The following is a 16,684-nucleotide window of genomic DNA, read 5'->3' on the forward strand; positions in this document are numbered from 1 at the left end:
GAGCTCCTGCAAGATTTTTTTAGCAGCTGGATTAGAGGCCAAACCAACAATTCATCAGAGTTTAGCTAATGCCATTGATGAAATGGGTTACACACAAAGGGATGGTGCAAAAACAGTGCAGGAAACAGGAGGAGGGGGAAAAAGGTTCATTTTAATTCAAATTTCCATTATAATATATAATAATAATACAGAGGGTAATTTAAATGTCCCAAAATTGAATGTCATTTATGTGTCACAGTGCGTGTATGCAATATTTGATTCTCACTTATTTAAAAAAAAAAAAAAGGTTTTAATTTATTTCCTGAATTAGATCACCAAACTAAACCCAAGTTTTTTTTCCCAAACTCATAAAATTTTAATGAAAATATTCCCGCAAATTTAACAAGTACACTAAATTCATGTACACTGAATTACTCGTGCACACCAATTATATTTTCAACATCTACAATTATCATAATTCCTAAACTCTTTTTCTTTTTACTCCATATTTATTGATTTACAGGAATTAGCCGCTAAGTAGATTACAAGATCGACCAGAGGTTTAACACTTCTCAGGCTGCGCTGATATTTTAAACAATAAATAAATAAATAAATAATCTGAAAAACATGTATTAGGGCCATTCAAAACAAAGCTGCTGATCATCATGAAGACTCGCTAACCTTAACCTGTACTTTTGCTCCTTTTAAGATTTAATTACTGCTTTTTGTGGCAAGATTCTTTCAAAAGAAGACAAAGAACAAGAAAAAAAAAAATATTTATATTTCTTTACACACAAACAAACCTGAGCTTGTAAAACTTCTAACCTATTTGTATGATCAATACTGTTAAGCCCCTGAAGCACAACAGCCTCCATCGCCCAGCTTTCCCGTTCCTTTTCCCTTCCTGCTCACTACGCCTGTAAGCTTGAAAAACATCCACCTCGATTAGTTCGAGCCGATATTATCTCACGAGGAAATCTCTGTTGTCTACATTCAGAACGTAAAAAAAAGATGACATTAAATTAAACAAAGTGCATGCCATCACATTCTGTTATTTAACGTCTGATTCAGTGTCTTTTCTCCTGGAGCCTTGCAGCTTGTTTTCCCAAAGACTGCAGACAGTTACTTAATCAGAGTTTAAACGTGGAGATGTTTATGTAAAGACAAACGTCTCGGCAACAGAAAGCCTTTTGTTTTTCTGACAATTTTCTACCACCAAAGATAAACAGACGTGTATTTAGAGCCAAATCGAGGACAGCAACTGTAACATGCACAACGGGTGTGTGCATCAGAAAACGTATGTGGGTTTGTGATAGACTGATAAAGGCGTGTCGGTTTCAGAGTCAACAACGGCAAACTAAATTTAACAGTTGCCACAGTAAGTATAAGAAGAGGCATATTCAGGTCTCTAAACTACTATTTCTTTTTTTAACACTAGAAACTCATTTGCTACAGTTTAATAGTGAAAAATCTGGAAATATTTTCTGATTTACATTAAAAATATATATATATTATTTTTAAATGTGTTGTTTGGTAGACGCTGCCTTCATTTCAACTGTACTTTCTCTATGCTGCCCAACATAATCTAATATATTTTGAGTGTGTTTGTGTGTATTTTTTCTTTAATGTGAGGCATTTAGCAGTCCTTTTTTATAATAAATTCTCTGTTTCTTGTGATGGCACAACATCACACCCCTCCCAAAAAAAAGTACTAATTACAAACCAATCTCCATTTACTGATTTTTTAAATTTATTTATTTTGCTCTGCCTTAAAATACTGACATTTGTGAATCTTTAAATAATTTCTTCTGATGTTACTTTATTTATTTATTACACACCTGCAAACTTTAATAATAGACATGCTCATATTTTAACATTAAGCTTAATTTGTTATTTAAATTAAATCCTGCTCACAGAGTATTTCCTTGCTTTCACAGCCTCTCACATGTGCTCTGCAGAGGTGAGACCAAGCTGCTGATAATTGAGGAAATTCATTTTAAAAAAGTGTTAGGGGTAAAAATAATCTCATAAATTAGCTAATAAATATACAAATAAATGATATCTTTTGTTTTCTTGTCTGCTTTTCCTTCTCTTACATACATACATACATACATTCCCACCAGTGTGAATAAATTTTGCTGCACCCGGCATCTTTCCTCCCCCACACACCAAAATTACTGCGAGCTTGTCCGTCCCATCGGTGACCCCGCTGCCATCAAACATTAACCCAGCCAAAATCTAACCCCCTGCTTCTCCCCACCCAACACCACATATTTATCAGGCTAACTATCTATCCATCAGCACGGTGGAGTCAGCAGACAGGACAGAGGAGGGGGAGATAAACACCAAGATCCTCCCCATTACTGCCCTGCATTAACCCCTGGCTAAATATTTACAGTAGGAAGGAGAACACATGATTTAATTTCTCACAGTCGCATACGTATGATTCACAGTCATACATAACCACCACTGTTTGCCCTATCTTCTCTCACCAGCTGAAGTCCGAAATGCCCCCACTGCTCAAGGGAAAAGAACCAGAAACTAAAATGGATGTGGAATCACAAACAAGCTCAACCACCCCTGCTGCAAAAAATTACACTCAGAAAGCAAACAAAACCAGTTCTCTGACTCACCCGCTCATGACCAAAACAACTAAAATACAAAGTAAACCCACCTTTGAATGCAGAACAGAAGATCAGCATTTGTGAAGACACTTTGCGCCTGTAGTTTTAACACACTTAAGCTTTGAATGGTTACAATTTTGGTTTGATTCAGGCAGAGAGCTGCAAGAATACAACATTCCCATTAAAAGTATGACTCCTACACACACAATGCAAATCAAGACAGCCAACCATCCGATGCCTAGCAACCCATTTCTGATCAGAATCTCATCATTTTTCACATTTTACAAATTGCTCTGTTACGAGGCAAAACAACATAATTACTCCTGAATCTTCGCTTTCTGTGAACGCTGCAGTCCAATCCATCTGGTGCGGAGCTGCAATGTCCAATACTCATCACAGCTACAAGTTTTAAAGCTACAGGTCAAGAACAGATGTAGGGCTAATCAATCACTTGAAACGATCACTTCTAGTGGGGGAAAAAAAGGAAAATTGAGAAAAGATTAAATCAAAAATCGCCTAAATATCAGATAAAGAGTGACAGAAGTCAGCCTAGAGATCAGCAACGGATTTGAGTTTGATCAGTGGATTCATCTGTAGCATGAATTTAAATAACCGTGTCCACTTTCTTTGCGTGCTCGTGTATCGGTGTCAGCACTCTAAGAGCTCCAGCTGCACGCAGCATCAACAGGTGAGTGTTGGTTCTGTATGCAGAAGGCAGGTAGGCGCGAGCAGCTGAGAGCAGGAGGGAGAAACAAAAGGGTGATGATTCTGGAAGAAAGGGGAGATGTGGGATGTGCCGGCTGTGCTGAGCCATTTCCATCTGGGAAACTCCAAAGCATAAAGACAGTTGCCAAGCAACTGAACACACGATGAGAAAGGAAAAAACAAACAAACAACAACAACAAAAACAACATACAGACCACTTCCATGTGTGTGCAGGAACACACAGACCCACACTCTTACATACAAACATGCAGGTGTCACCGGCTCTGGCCATTTCTGATTGGCAATATTTAAAATATGCTGCCCAGATGTGTTACATTCATACACCTTTGCAACATTCAGCAGCTGGAAAACCTGCTGCAACAAGGCCTCACACAAACTACTTTCCTTTTGATCATTGTAGTGAAACTGGAGAGCACAACGGGGTCTTACAAGTCACAACTACCCGATAGATCTCAAATGAAACCAGCCCGGTTCCTCATTTCAGTTGCCAAAATTTATTTCATTATTTGCTCAGCTACAGTGAAACTATAAAGTTAATTCCATCATGAGAGCTGGCAGACGAGGGGCTTCAAGTCTACGAAACTCTAAAAGGGGTTGTGAAACGTTGCTGTGCGTCACATTTCTCATTCGTCCTTACCTGACCCAGTGGTTGTAGAGCTGCTGTTGCTTTGCAGACTCCCATTCCTGAGGAGTGACGGCGACTTTTGAATCCCACCGCTGACACCCATGACCCCCAGTCCTCTCTCTCCTCCTCCTCCTGATCCTCCTCCTACCCCAACCCCTAATCCACTGCTGGAAACTAAGCATGGGCGACCTGAGAGTGTTGAGGACGAAGAGGAGGAAGGCGAGGCGGTGGAGGAGGAGGTGGTGTTGGCGGTGGAGGTGGTGGGGAGAGTTAGGGAGGGTGCGGGCTCAGAAGGCTTCACGTCTGTGGTAAAGCAAGGTCCAAATCTGTTTCGCCAGTTGCCCTTCTTTTTCTTCTTTACCCCATCTTCCCCTCCTCCTGCGGCTGCTCCGCTGATCCCCAGTCCTGAGCTCGAAGGCTGAGGCCGTTTGTAGCCAGTGGACCCAACGAGGCTTGTCGTCTCACTCGCTGTGTGACTGTGGGAATTCTCATACAGCTTTCCACCCACTGCAATGATGAGAAAGAACAGTGTTTCCCATTTGTTAATGTGATTGTTACATGTTTTTAATAGTTAAACAAACATGATATTGTTTTTGCTAAAAGAAAAAGAAGTGTGGCACCTGCTGAAGCTGTGGTTGCAGATATAAGAGAACCAAAGAGAGTTGTAGTTCCCTCTGAAGCTCCACCCTCTGAGCCTGGCTTCACAAGGCAGCTGCTGAAAGACGGCGGGGAGGAGAAGGTAGTTCCACCACCGGGACGCAACGATGAATCTGTGAAACTTAGGAAGTCTGAGGAGGAAGGAGCAGAGGGGGTCTTGCTGGCACTGGTCAACAGGAGGCCTGGGTGGATGAAAGACGGGTGGGAAAGGAATGAACAAAGAGAGGAGAGGCATGACACATTAGAGGTGTACAAGTTTCCAGAACACTCTCCTTTCGATCATCTTGAGAGCGACAGAAACAAGATAACAAAAATAGACATTTTATCAGTTCGAATGCTCTCTATCTCCTCTACAGTCAGCCCTTCCTCGTCAAGCAGCCCTCCCTTGTATCAGTTTCTTGAAAGCGCACACAATGCACAATTTCTCTGCTAGACAAAAACACACAACTGACAAGGGCTTCAAGGCTGTAACAGCGCAAAACACAGGAGCACACAGGAGTGAACAGTGACTCCTTTCACGTCATGACCTCCCCACATGTTCCGTTGGCCTGTGTTTGTGTGCGTAGGGCTGTTCTCAGACGGGGCCCCAGATTACAGAGCCAGAGGCCACGTCGAGACAAAACAGTCTTATCACGGCGAGAGACAAAAGTCTGGTGCGCGACTGAAATCCAGTCAATGACACAGCACAAGTGGACTCATAAAACCAGAGAATCAAAAGTTCATTCGGGTTTTAAATAACGCTTTGCAATTTTAATGCGTTTGCATTTTTTCTGGTGGGTGGGCAGGGTAACAACACCAGATGAGCCATCATTGCATTCTCACTTTTCTAACTGCCATGTGTGTGGGGGGAAATAATATCGAGGTCCATTTGCAACCATCAATTCACCTTGATGGAAAGGCCCAGTTGAAGCTGAGGCAGATGTAGAGGAAGTTGCCATGGTGACCACAGCAGAGGGGAGGGGTTTCCCTGAGGAGGTGAGAGACTTGCGGCCGCCCCTCTGTCCCACCGTGTGACCTCCACCGCTGTTCTTCTTGTTCTTCACCTCAGTCGCAGCCTTGACGCTGTCTGCAGCCAAGGCGTCCTTGGAACTGCTGCCAGAGTGAGCAGACGAGACTTCCTGAAAGTTGGCGTTGGTAAAACGCGCTGCGCTGTCATCTAATCGCTTCTGCGAAGATGCTTGCAGAGAGGAGACACCTCCCCCTGAATTGCCAGTGTTATAGGTCTGTAAGAAGGTTAAAAAAATAAATAAATGAATGAATAGGGAGAGAGGGAGGGTGGGAGAATGATGGAAAAAAAAGGATATTGGGAGAAAAAGGGAGGACAAGAAAATCAAAACAGCGGAACAGGAAGGGAAATTATCAAAAACATGGCCAAATGAAAAAGATGAGTGAAAAATACGAGCAAATACATCAAGGGCACAGGATGTTTTAGGGATATAAGAGTTTAACAAAGATAAATCAAGGTAAACCACTCTGACTCTAATATTTAATCACATGTTACTAATGACCAAAACAAAGGAGTGAGGGGTGCTCTCACCTTCTCTGGGACCATGATGTTCGGAAGGATGAGGGAGGGGGACATGTCCATGGAGGTTTTCTTGTGTTTCGGTTTGTGCCGGTCTCGCTCCTTATGTTTCTGATTGAAGTTGGAGGGGAGGGAAGAGAAAACAGATGAGTGAAGGTTTTCAGCACATGAGTGAATGGAGGAAAGAAATAAGGACAAAGCCAGAAAAAAACCCTTAGTTCTTTGGATATTTGAAACACTAGGAAAAGACTAAAAATGGCAAGAAGGAAAAAAAAATGATCATGGGGACATTTTAGACCATTTTTTAAAAGTGCTTGGCGGAGAAGCTAATGTATGAGATGGGATGTAAGCACCTAAGTGGAGGAGACCGAGTCGGCGTGCATGTGTGTGTTCAGTGAAGAGAGGCAGAGAAAGAAGCCGCAGTGCATTTCAAAGACTCAATCTGAGATGAAAGCCTGGCGATCCACAAAAAACAAAGAGAGTGATGGAAGAGAGATAAAAGGGGACCAGGAGGCAACAACAATTTAGCATGCTGTGGTAAAGAGCTGAGCATTGCGCTCGTGCTGATGCGTGCAAGGTCTTGTCGCTTCACCCAATCATATCCTTTTTCTTGGGCCATCACAGCTCAATTTACACCCTCACAAACCTCCGCACACACCGCCACCCCTCTCTCGCACCCTTGAGGTGGTGGCTGGGTGCCAGTGCATTTACACCTCACATGCACGCCCCGCACCCTGACACTTTTCTGTACGTGCGTACCAGCAGACGTAGCCTCACGTGCGTGCACTCGCGCGCACACACACACTCTTGGAGGTATATGGTAAAAATACGCAGCGATCCTGAGAGACGACGTGGGACTCGACATGCTCGGGATGTTCGATGTCACAACAACACCGAAACACCATAATCGGCCCCTCCCCCCTTCTCTTCCCCACCGGGGGTTTCACTGAGGACTGATTGCGAGACGGATTGTGACAGTTTAGCCAGACTTCCTCTGCGAGTGGCAGTTAACAGACATCACCAGCCGAATCAGTAGATTGCAGCTCCAGTGCGACATCCCCGCATGCCAGCTTCCGTTAATGCTAACCGTTAATGAGGTTAGGACTTCTGCTGGTTTCTGTATTTCAGAGGACGTGTTGAAGCTTAAAACAGGTTCCAGTCCTGACTATTCTCATTAACTTCCTAACTTCTATTAGTTGGAGTAGTTAAAAACAGATTAGCCTATATTTTCAGTATCACATGTCACAGCTTTTTACCAAGGCTTTATATCTTCAGACATAAGATCACCTCTGAGTTTTTCATTTGAGTTTTGTAACTTGAAATGCTCTTTTGAGAAACAGTTTTTTTAAACTGCTCTTTTGGCCAAACACTGTTTATGGGGTTTAGAAATATTTAATGAGAATTAATAATTAATAATTCCAGTCTCATTTCCATAATGGCCCCTTCATTTGGGCTTATAGAAATTCAGGCCTACAGTTAAAAACTTTAAACACGATCAGTTTAAAGTAAAATAGAACAAAAACAGCTTCTCCATATTTACAGGAAACCAATTAACCACCATTTATTACTCAATAAGCCAGATATTTTATCAGAACTGATGCTGGTTCATTGGCCATTTTTCCAGTTATCAACCAGCTGTTTGCAACTACCCCGAAGAAATGTGCTTTAGCTTTCAAGCTGGCTATAAAGAGTGCACAAACAAACAGAAATACAGGGTAGAGGTAGCGAAACAGACAAATGATCCACGCCGCTTCTGCTGCAACAGAAAGATGTTACGATTATGGCAAGAGGGAGAGTGACGGAGAGAAGGAGAGGTACATTCTTTGGGATTCCCTTTTTGTTTTTCATTAACATTCCAGAGGTAGGTGTTGATGGACAGAGCCTGAGCCGAGAGGGTCGGATAACACACACACACACACACACACGCACACACACACACAGCACTGGGCGTGGGAAACGCAACAAATGCACAATGTTACCCTGACACACTCTTATCAATCAGGTCAATTGATTATACAGGCAGAGACAAAGCCTTTCAGCATGTTCTGTGCCCTCTTTCTCTAACGCTGACCGCTGGCAGCCTGATCATTTGACATGTCCGAGAGGGCTTTGAGACTGTGTGGGGTAAATATGAGTGGTGGCGGGTAATGATGAGTGCATCTATTTATCAACAAACCCCTGAACAATGAACAATTCAGCAGTGGGCAGAAATCCTCTCCGTCAATGTCGAATGCTGATCACGTGCCCCCGAAGAGAGAGATTCACTTTTAAAGACAAACACTTTTCCTTCTGTCTCTTCTCAGTTTGCAGAATACGAGCATGGAAACCTCCATTCCCTGTCCACATGAAGCCGTCTTCACGTTCGCTACATCTATGTGTATTGAAATTCAGACTCTTATTAATATTTATCAATTCATCTGACTTCATTTCACATACATTTTTCATTTCTTCAAATTACTTCTGTTTTCCAATCAACAGTCTGTAATTATTCAACATTTAATCATGTTAAATTTGATTATCTACACTACAGTTTTAAATAAAAAGCTCACTACCCAATTCGTTTCAGTACAGCTACGTTAAAACAAACAGCCCTATGAGTTGCACACGTTTTGGCACTTTTCTTTGCTGTAACGCGCATAACAAGTATTAATGCATTAATTAATCAAAATGTAACATGTTATCGTTTTATTTAATATTGAAAATACCGGTACCAATTATGGGAAGAGAAACTGTTGTCTGTTAATAATTTGATGTAGTTACATATTTTATGGCTTCACAATTCAGCACAACAGCCTCAGGAGGACATAGTCTTGGGGGGGTTGGGGGCAAACGGGGAGGGAGCATGCGGTGAGGAGAGGCAAGAGAAGACGGGCAGAAAGAGAGGAACAGGAAGTGCAGGGGAAAATAATCCGGCCTGGCCTGGCAGGAATTCCCCTGTGCAGTTTCCTGCAGGATTTCTGACCAGCCATTGTGTGTGTATGTATGGATGTGTGTGTTTCCTGCGGGCCTTTTCTATGCGGCCAGCGTGGGGGATCTTGGCTGACTGCAGGGTCTAGCATGAGGTGGGTATATATCTGAGCCTCCAAACCACATAACAAAGGCATGTGAAAACACACACACACACACACACACACACACACACACACACACACACACACACACACACACACACACACACACACACACACACACACACACACACACACACACACACACACATCTGAGCATACTGATCTCTGACCCAGGAATGGGGATGGTGTGTTTATGTGCGCATGTGTGCAAGAGAGCGAGGAGGGGGATACTCTAATGCTAATAAGGCAGTATTAACAAAAGCCAGGGCAGTGAGACTGAGTAGTACGTGGCCAAACACACACACACACAGATAAAATGTGCCATATAATTCTAATTCAGATGCCACAAATTGCTACAAGTTAGCACAATTGAAATATATTCTTTTTTCCCCTCTGTATTCAAAAAAACAAAACAAAAAACAATAACAGGAGAAAAGTGCTTGCAGCACACCGTCACTAACATAGTCTACTGAGCTGATTTTCTGTAACATGCATTCATTAATTCTCCTGTATGCATTCTTGAAACACTTACGGGGGTTTTCAAGATTAAACACAATGATGTATATTTAAAATAAATTCTTTCCTTTTCTGCTTTTACCTTCAGAGAAAAATAACTTTTGGATCGGCACTTATATTTCCACAGCTCATTTACTTTTCTGTTGATACAGACTTTAAATATGAACCAGTTTAAGTTAATAGTTATAATTGGACACTGAAATCATTTTTTCCACATCTAAAAAGTCCAAAGTTCACAGTCTTTGTTTGATGCAGAAACTAAATGTGTGCGCTTCAGGCTCTCGGGCAATGTAAAACGGGTTTAGGAAATAAAAATTATTCTGTTATTCTGGAACAATATCTGCTCTTCATCTGTGCAGTGGCATTAGATAACCCTGATTAAAAACGTGAGACAATCCAACTGGCTGAAGCACCTCTAAACTCCTTTCATTCATGCCAGATAGTGATTCTGTGGTGAGCTGACAGGCTGAGATGGCCTTGCCACAACAGTTTTAAGTGTCTGAGTATGTTAAGCATTTGTTCTTGTTTGGTTTATCCAATGAGTCCTTCACCAACACCGACACCATCAAGCAGCAGGAGTCGTTATTTTGATAAATCACTTTTGACTGCTAAACTCTTCCCGGTGATAAGCACAATCAAAGATGCAAGGATAAAACCACTGTTAAAGCACTATCATAACAGGATATGGATCTGGGGTTTAGAGGGAATGATAATAAAATCTATACAACTTTAAAAGGGGCAGATAAACTGTTTATCGAATATTTAAGTAAATTGTATTGTGCTATTATACTGTAAATATTTAAATATCTTACTGACAGTTTTTTTTGTTTCAACTGCAGACAAAGAGGCCAAGTTCATTTCTTCAACAACAACAAACAAACAAAAAGTAGAATTGATGACTTGACACCGACTGAAAAATCCAGATTTCACACAGCCTGTGATTACATGTTCAACTAACAGCCGTGAGTTATTAAGTCACACTAATCTCACATTCATTAAAGTTGTTATCACTGGTAGGCACAGAGGAGCTCAGCCATCCCAGCTGCCTGATCTATGAAATACAATTTCATCACTCAATAGGACATCAGCTTCAACTAATTTGGTGATTTTAAAAGACATGCTTAGAGAAATACTAGAAAACAGTGATGAGGTTTTTAGATATGACAAAAAAAAAAAGAAAAATACATTTTACAGTCAAGCTCAGATGCTATCAAAAAAGAAAAAAAAAAAAAAAAAAAAAAATCAAATCCATGAGTTTTTCTTGGGAGAAGCACTGATTAAAAATGAAGAAAAATACCAAGTCCATTCCTCTCAAGGCCATCAGTCATCAATTTCAATGGAAAATGTAGCTAGGGTTTTAATAATTTTCATCATGTAGTAATACAAACATAATAGTACAACAGACTTAATTTTGAGCTCAAATTTGGTATGTTGGACTTTTTAGAGAAAAGGGGAGATAATGGGATCATTTTGAAAAACACTACCTGCTCAGCTGTGTACTTAGCTGCATGTGTATTAGGCTTTTTGAAAATAAATAAATAAATAAATAAATATATTTTTTTTAAAAACAACAGTGTATAGGGGATAGCACCCCCATGCCAGTGGTATAAACCCCCCCCCAAAAAACCCACTGGTTTTTCTTCTTTTTAGAAATATATTAAAGGGAAAACAAAACATTTTTTAATTTTATTACACCAACTTTTATGTAAAAAACAAACCTATAGAACAGCCAATCCGACAGATCGATATGCAACATGACTACACTGACCCTCCACAAAGCTTCGTTTCATTTGCCTTCTGCTTGTCCACAAATTCCTCTGCAAACTCATACGCATTAAAATCACACAATATGAATGAGGCCTTTTTATTTTCTGGGACATCTGGATAGAAATAGCTAAAAATAAATAAATAAAACTACATTTCAAGTTTGTCATAAATGCAATTCTCCAACATTCATTTTAAATGCTGCTCAAAGTTTATACTGTGTATCTGCCTGTACCTCCACAGTGTGAGCATGTAACAATGAGCGCGTATGTTTCTGATGGAGTCACAATCGTGGGTGGGAGGCATAGAGAGGGTAAGATCTTAAGGCTGTCTTACCTTCTTGTCCGTGTCTGGGGGTCTATCCATACACTGAGTGGAAGAGTCACTTAAGCTTTGAGACCTACTACCCCGGCCCCTGCTCCTTCGCTAAAAGGTAAAGAGGAACTCCAAGTTACTGGATGAAGTCCACAGACAGAAGGCCAAAAGAAGGCCCCAAAAAAACCTCTTATATTCAAAAATAAAATAAATATAATAAACTGAAAAAAATAAATAAATTCTGACTGAACTCAGGGACAAGTCAAAATTCAAGAATCATTAAAAAAACATTAATGAGCATTGCATATAAAATATAAAAATGGCAGTTATAGGAGCAAGCTTAGTGACAGAGGCAAAAAAAGCAAAACGAAACCCCCAAAAAGGCCAATACGGCCAAAAATAAATAAATTTCAAAAATGACATTTAAGGCCATTAATTTCATGGTAACATATAACAAAGTCAAGCAAGTGTAGAAAATTACTACTCCATAGTAGGAAAACAATTGGTTTTTCATAGTGGGCAATAGTAAAAATCTTAACTATAAGTAAAGTTGTATTTATGTTGATTTCAAGCTTCTTTGCCCGAACTAGTATAAAAGTGACTTCCTGGTACATATTTGGAGTCTTGGCTATTAATCTTAGCCTCGGCCAGATTACTGTCGCTGCCCTCAAACAACAGCCGCACCACTCAAAGGCAGATCTTTAACCAGTAACTGTGCTTCCTTAGGCATTATATGTTAAACTAACACTCAGAAGCAACTATTGAACCTTCTTCTCTTCTACAATACAAGGCTCTACCTTAAAGCAGAATTGAGCGCTCATCATTTTCTTCACCAAATTACTTCTCCAATAATCTTTTCTGACTAAAACCCCAGTTCAAGGCTAGTAACAAAGTTTTACAGCGACCATCACCCGTGTGCCAAAAATGCCCAACCCTGCTGCTCAGAAGAGCAGCCCACCCACAGGTGCATTTACATTCCTCAAATACAGAAAAAAGTAAATTCACACAACCTGAAGTAAATGTCTCTTTAATCAAGACTAAAGTTGGATAATCCAAGTTTCCAATTAGATTTAGATACTCAGCGATTCAACTGAAAATATGTAGCTAACATGGTGTAAATATCCATCAAGGTCCATTTTATGAAATCCATTCAGCTTTCTCCATCAATGTTTCTCTCTCATACATTCCTGTCATCCATACAGTGCCAGGTTAATGACATTATGCCCCACCATCCAAAGTAATTTATAAGCGATCAATGTAACAGCATGAGTCTTTCCATCGGCATTTGTTAACATTGCAAAACGTGTGTGTGTGTGCGTGTGTTTGTGTTGACACCACAAAGCCTGCCTTCTCGCTCCATCCCACCATTGTTCCACAAATCATAATAGTTCATTCCTGTTTTTCACATTTGCTTTTCTCCCCCCAGCTGATGCAGAGGTGTGCATGCAAAACTGGTGGGACCGCGAGTGATCTCTGGATACACATCCACCGAGTATCCAGATGTTAAATTTTTGTCTTCATATGCCCTTTCATAGCTCTTTTGTGTCACTGAAATCTGCTTGATGGTGACATGTAGCTGGCCAGTGTGTAGAGGCCCACCTTCATGTGATTTTCTGTGTAACACGCCAATAATATCTATTTGGATTTTATTTTTCCATTTTGATGGGAAAGGAGTCTTTACATGCAGCTTTTTTCTTGGCATTGCCCAACCCACAGCTGATGAAGCTGCTGTTGGGTCCATGTACAAAGTAAAATGTTTATTAGGCCAAACACACTGAAATATGTCAATTCTGATATAGTCAAAAACAAATGTTGCTATGCCAACCAAACCCAGACAGGTTAGACTACCTCTCCTAGATAAGATACTGTTTTGGTTGTTCGGCTTTGACATGCAAACTGCCGAGTGCATGTAAAATTTGCATTGACATCACAACAACGAAGACTGTTGATGGAGTGTTGATACAGTGTTAATCAGTTTGGTGTCAACTCCAAGGAAATGGTAACATTTAAAAAGCCAGCAATAGAGTTCAATAGGCTCATCGAGCTAAAAAAAATGTAAAAACATGTTTTTCTCCACTAGTACTACGTTTCACCGACCACTAAAAATAAAGCATCTATCCTGAAAGGCCACAAGGGTAGCTCCTTATTAAAAGTAACACTGACAATTGCTTGTCTTGTGAAAATGGGGCTAGGCAGTCTTTGTCATAATCAAGGCTGTAGTTAGTGTTGATGAAGCGCAGATGAACATGTTTACTGAGACTTTGGATGTCTACAACACTGAGTGAACTGCTTTCATGAAATTGTGTTTTTATTATACCCGTCTCTTTTCCTATATCTTTTCTTTGACATATGCTCTCTGTGAAATAATGAAAGATAATAATTAAAATACTAAAACTACACTGAAACTAACAAAAACTGAACTGAAATGAGAAGATGCCCTCTGGAAACGAACTGAAACTACACTGAATTAAAAACAACAAGTCATATTACACAATTATTACAGCAATGACTATCCCCGTTTGACCCTTCCGTAAAATACAGGCTCAAAGGGCCCCACCCAGCAACTGCAAAGCCAGTCTACTGTAGCCAGTGCTTCCTTTGGACAAACAGATGAGGAAGTGGAGGGTGCGATGGGAGAACGGATAATGCTAGATGGAGTGAAACAGATAGAGGGGAAGGAAAAGGTGAAAAAAAGAAGAAAGCAGTGAGACTGAGGGAAGAGTCTTTGAAAGATGCAGGAAGCTGGCTAAAGGGAGGGGGGCAACTTGAAAGGTTGGAAAAAAGGAGGAGAAAGATGTGACAAAAAAAGCATTAAGGGGAAGGACACAGCTATGAGAGGGGAGATGGGGATAGAAGAAAAATAGCAAAGAAAAGATTATGTACAATTCACAAAAGTAGAGATAAAAGAGCGGCATTTCTCACTAAACCAGTAATTGTGTGATGTGTGTGTTATGTCTACATGCTTATCACCAATCATAGTTAGTGGAACGGAAAACACATTCTCATCCACATTGTTAAAACAGACACACAATAGGCAAGTTATCTCTGGAAAATGACAAAAATCTGAGAGTACACTTACCAATTTGCTGTGATGGTATTTGCAATATCCACAGTATTTGACATTGTCTGCATCTGATCCCTGTTCCTCACATAACAATCCTGCAAACTGGGCACTGTGGTGGAGAGCAGTGGGGGGAAAAAAAAAAAAAATAGATGCACCGATTCAGACAGTCAACAAAAAAATATTATGATTTGTACACGAGGAAGAGGAATATTGGCTTGGACAAGATGAAGAAAGTTTTATTAAAATAAGAGAAAAAAAGAGGAAAATAAAAGGTGTACTTCCTTTTCTAAAACAGGGCTACTGTCATTTCTGTTACATAACCCAGAGATACTGAAACAACTTTTTTGTGCCTCATTGCACAAATTTATGTTTGAATAACGGCTCAGATTGTAGCAGTGCATAATTACTTGGAGAAAACAATGCAGATTCAGTGCAGTACTCCACTAATAATTGTGAGTAACTAGAAACTTATCCAAATACACACAAGCTTGACATCCCAGAGCTACATTACCAGCAGCACAATATGAAATTAGCTCATTTTGAGATGTGGAGTTCTGGAGTTTCTAAACTCCTGCTGCATGTTTTGCAGGATGTAATCCAATTTATTAGCTAGTTAGCATGCCATTAAGGAACAGTATGGATGCAAAACCCAGCTGCTATCACTTCTTAAACTTCTTAACCCAACCTCATTTCCTGGACTTGTGACAGCAAAGACCCTGCTGGAAACTGAGGACGTGTAGCCTCTCCTGGAAATTACCACAGAGGCTAGCTGCTGGATGATTTCTATGAGTAGCATTGGCGGCAATGCTACACAGCTGCTCCAATGTAAATGTGAAATATCCATTAGAATATGCACTCTGTAAGGACAGAACTACTTCATCCTTTCATTTTGGACTGACAGGCAAGTTAAGTGCTTCAGTAAGTCACTACTGCTGTTTGAAAAACAAAGTGGTATTACCAAAGAGTACTACTGCTAGCCAGTTAGCATTAGAGCCCAACATATTGATACATCGGCCAATATTAGCTGTTTGCAGATATAGTGGTATTGGCATTTATAATGGTCGATAAATGCGCTCAGCTCTTAAACTAATGTAAGACAAGCAATCACAGCAAACATGCAGGCAAAAAATGCCAAACGTGTTGGCATTATTAACATTTAAAGTTACTCAATATATATTTTCTGGCATGCTTTTTTTTTTTTTTTTTTTGCCCAGTTCTGTCAACATTAAAGGCTACAGGTCTTGAAAGCGAGTGAACAACTGAAGAAACAAAGTGCGTCTTTGTCAAGTGAGGTTAATGAGATGCAAGTGAGTCTCACCATGTGACATGGAAGGCCTGTCTGCAGCCATGTTTGTTGCAGGTCATACAGGCTCCAGTGGCTGCTTTACTCTCTCTCCCCTGGTCCTCACAGATATAACATGTCTGTACATGCAAACATACAGTTAGGGGAACCCATTTCAATTTAAACACATAAGCCATTTTCACACATGCATTTCAGATGATTGGACATTAAATGGACTTTCCATTGTCAGGGTGACAGCAGAAAGTCTATGTAATTATTCAGAGATTTCACAGGGGCTGATCTGGGCCATGTGAAGTGCCTCCTGCACGATCTACCCAGGCGCTCCACCTCACTTAAGGGAATATTTCCAGTAGTGAGAAAACGTATGACACAGACAATTCCCTGTTGGGTGCTACAAATGAGAAACGGCAACTTCAGACAATGCCTGGACTTGGTTCTCCTGACATTATCCCAACCAGAGTGCACGTGTGAAAACGGCTGGACTTAATTACTCACAATATGACATTATACATCTG

General features: G+C 40.6%; 1 protein-coding gene across 2 annotated transcripts in view; it reads right to left on the reverse strand.

Annotated features, from left to right (window-relative positions):
• Positions 1–16,684, reverse strand: part of mllt10 (MLLT10 histone lysine methyltransferase DOT1L cofactor) — a 47,722-nt gene that overhangs the window by 17,822 nt on the left and 13,216 nt on the right. The window contains exons 5-11 of one of the 2 annotated variants that reach the window (XM_031750023.2): positions 16,185–16,288; positions 14,882–14,975; positions 11,824–11,913; positions 6,149–6,247; positions 5,498–5,834; positions 4,575–4,793; positions 3,967–4,461 (exon numbers count right to left, since the gene is read on the reverse strand). In XM_031750023.2, the coding sequence (XP_031605883.1) occupies positions 3,967–4,461; positions 4,575–4,793; positions 5,498–5,834; positions 6,149–6,247; positions 11,824–11,913; positions 14,882–14,975; positions 16,185–16,288 (1,438 nt within the window). The remainder of the gene's footprint in view (positions 1–3,966; positions 4,462–4,574; positions 4,794–5,497; positions 5,835–6,148; positions 6,248–11,823; positions 11,914–14,881; positions 14,976–16,184; positions 16,289–16,684) is intronic. The other variant, XM_031750024.2, reaches the window with a different exon arrangement.

This window comes from Oreochromis aureus, linkage group 9, assembly GCF_013358895.1.
Source record: "Oreochromis aureus strain Israel breed Guangdong linkage group 9, ZZ_aureus, whole genome shotgun sequence".
NCBI lineage: Eukaryota > Metazoa > Chordata > Actinopteri > Cichliformes > Cichlidae > Oreochromis > Oreochromis aureus.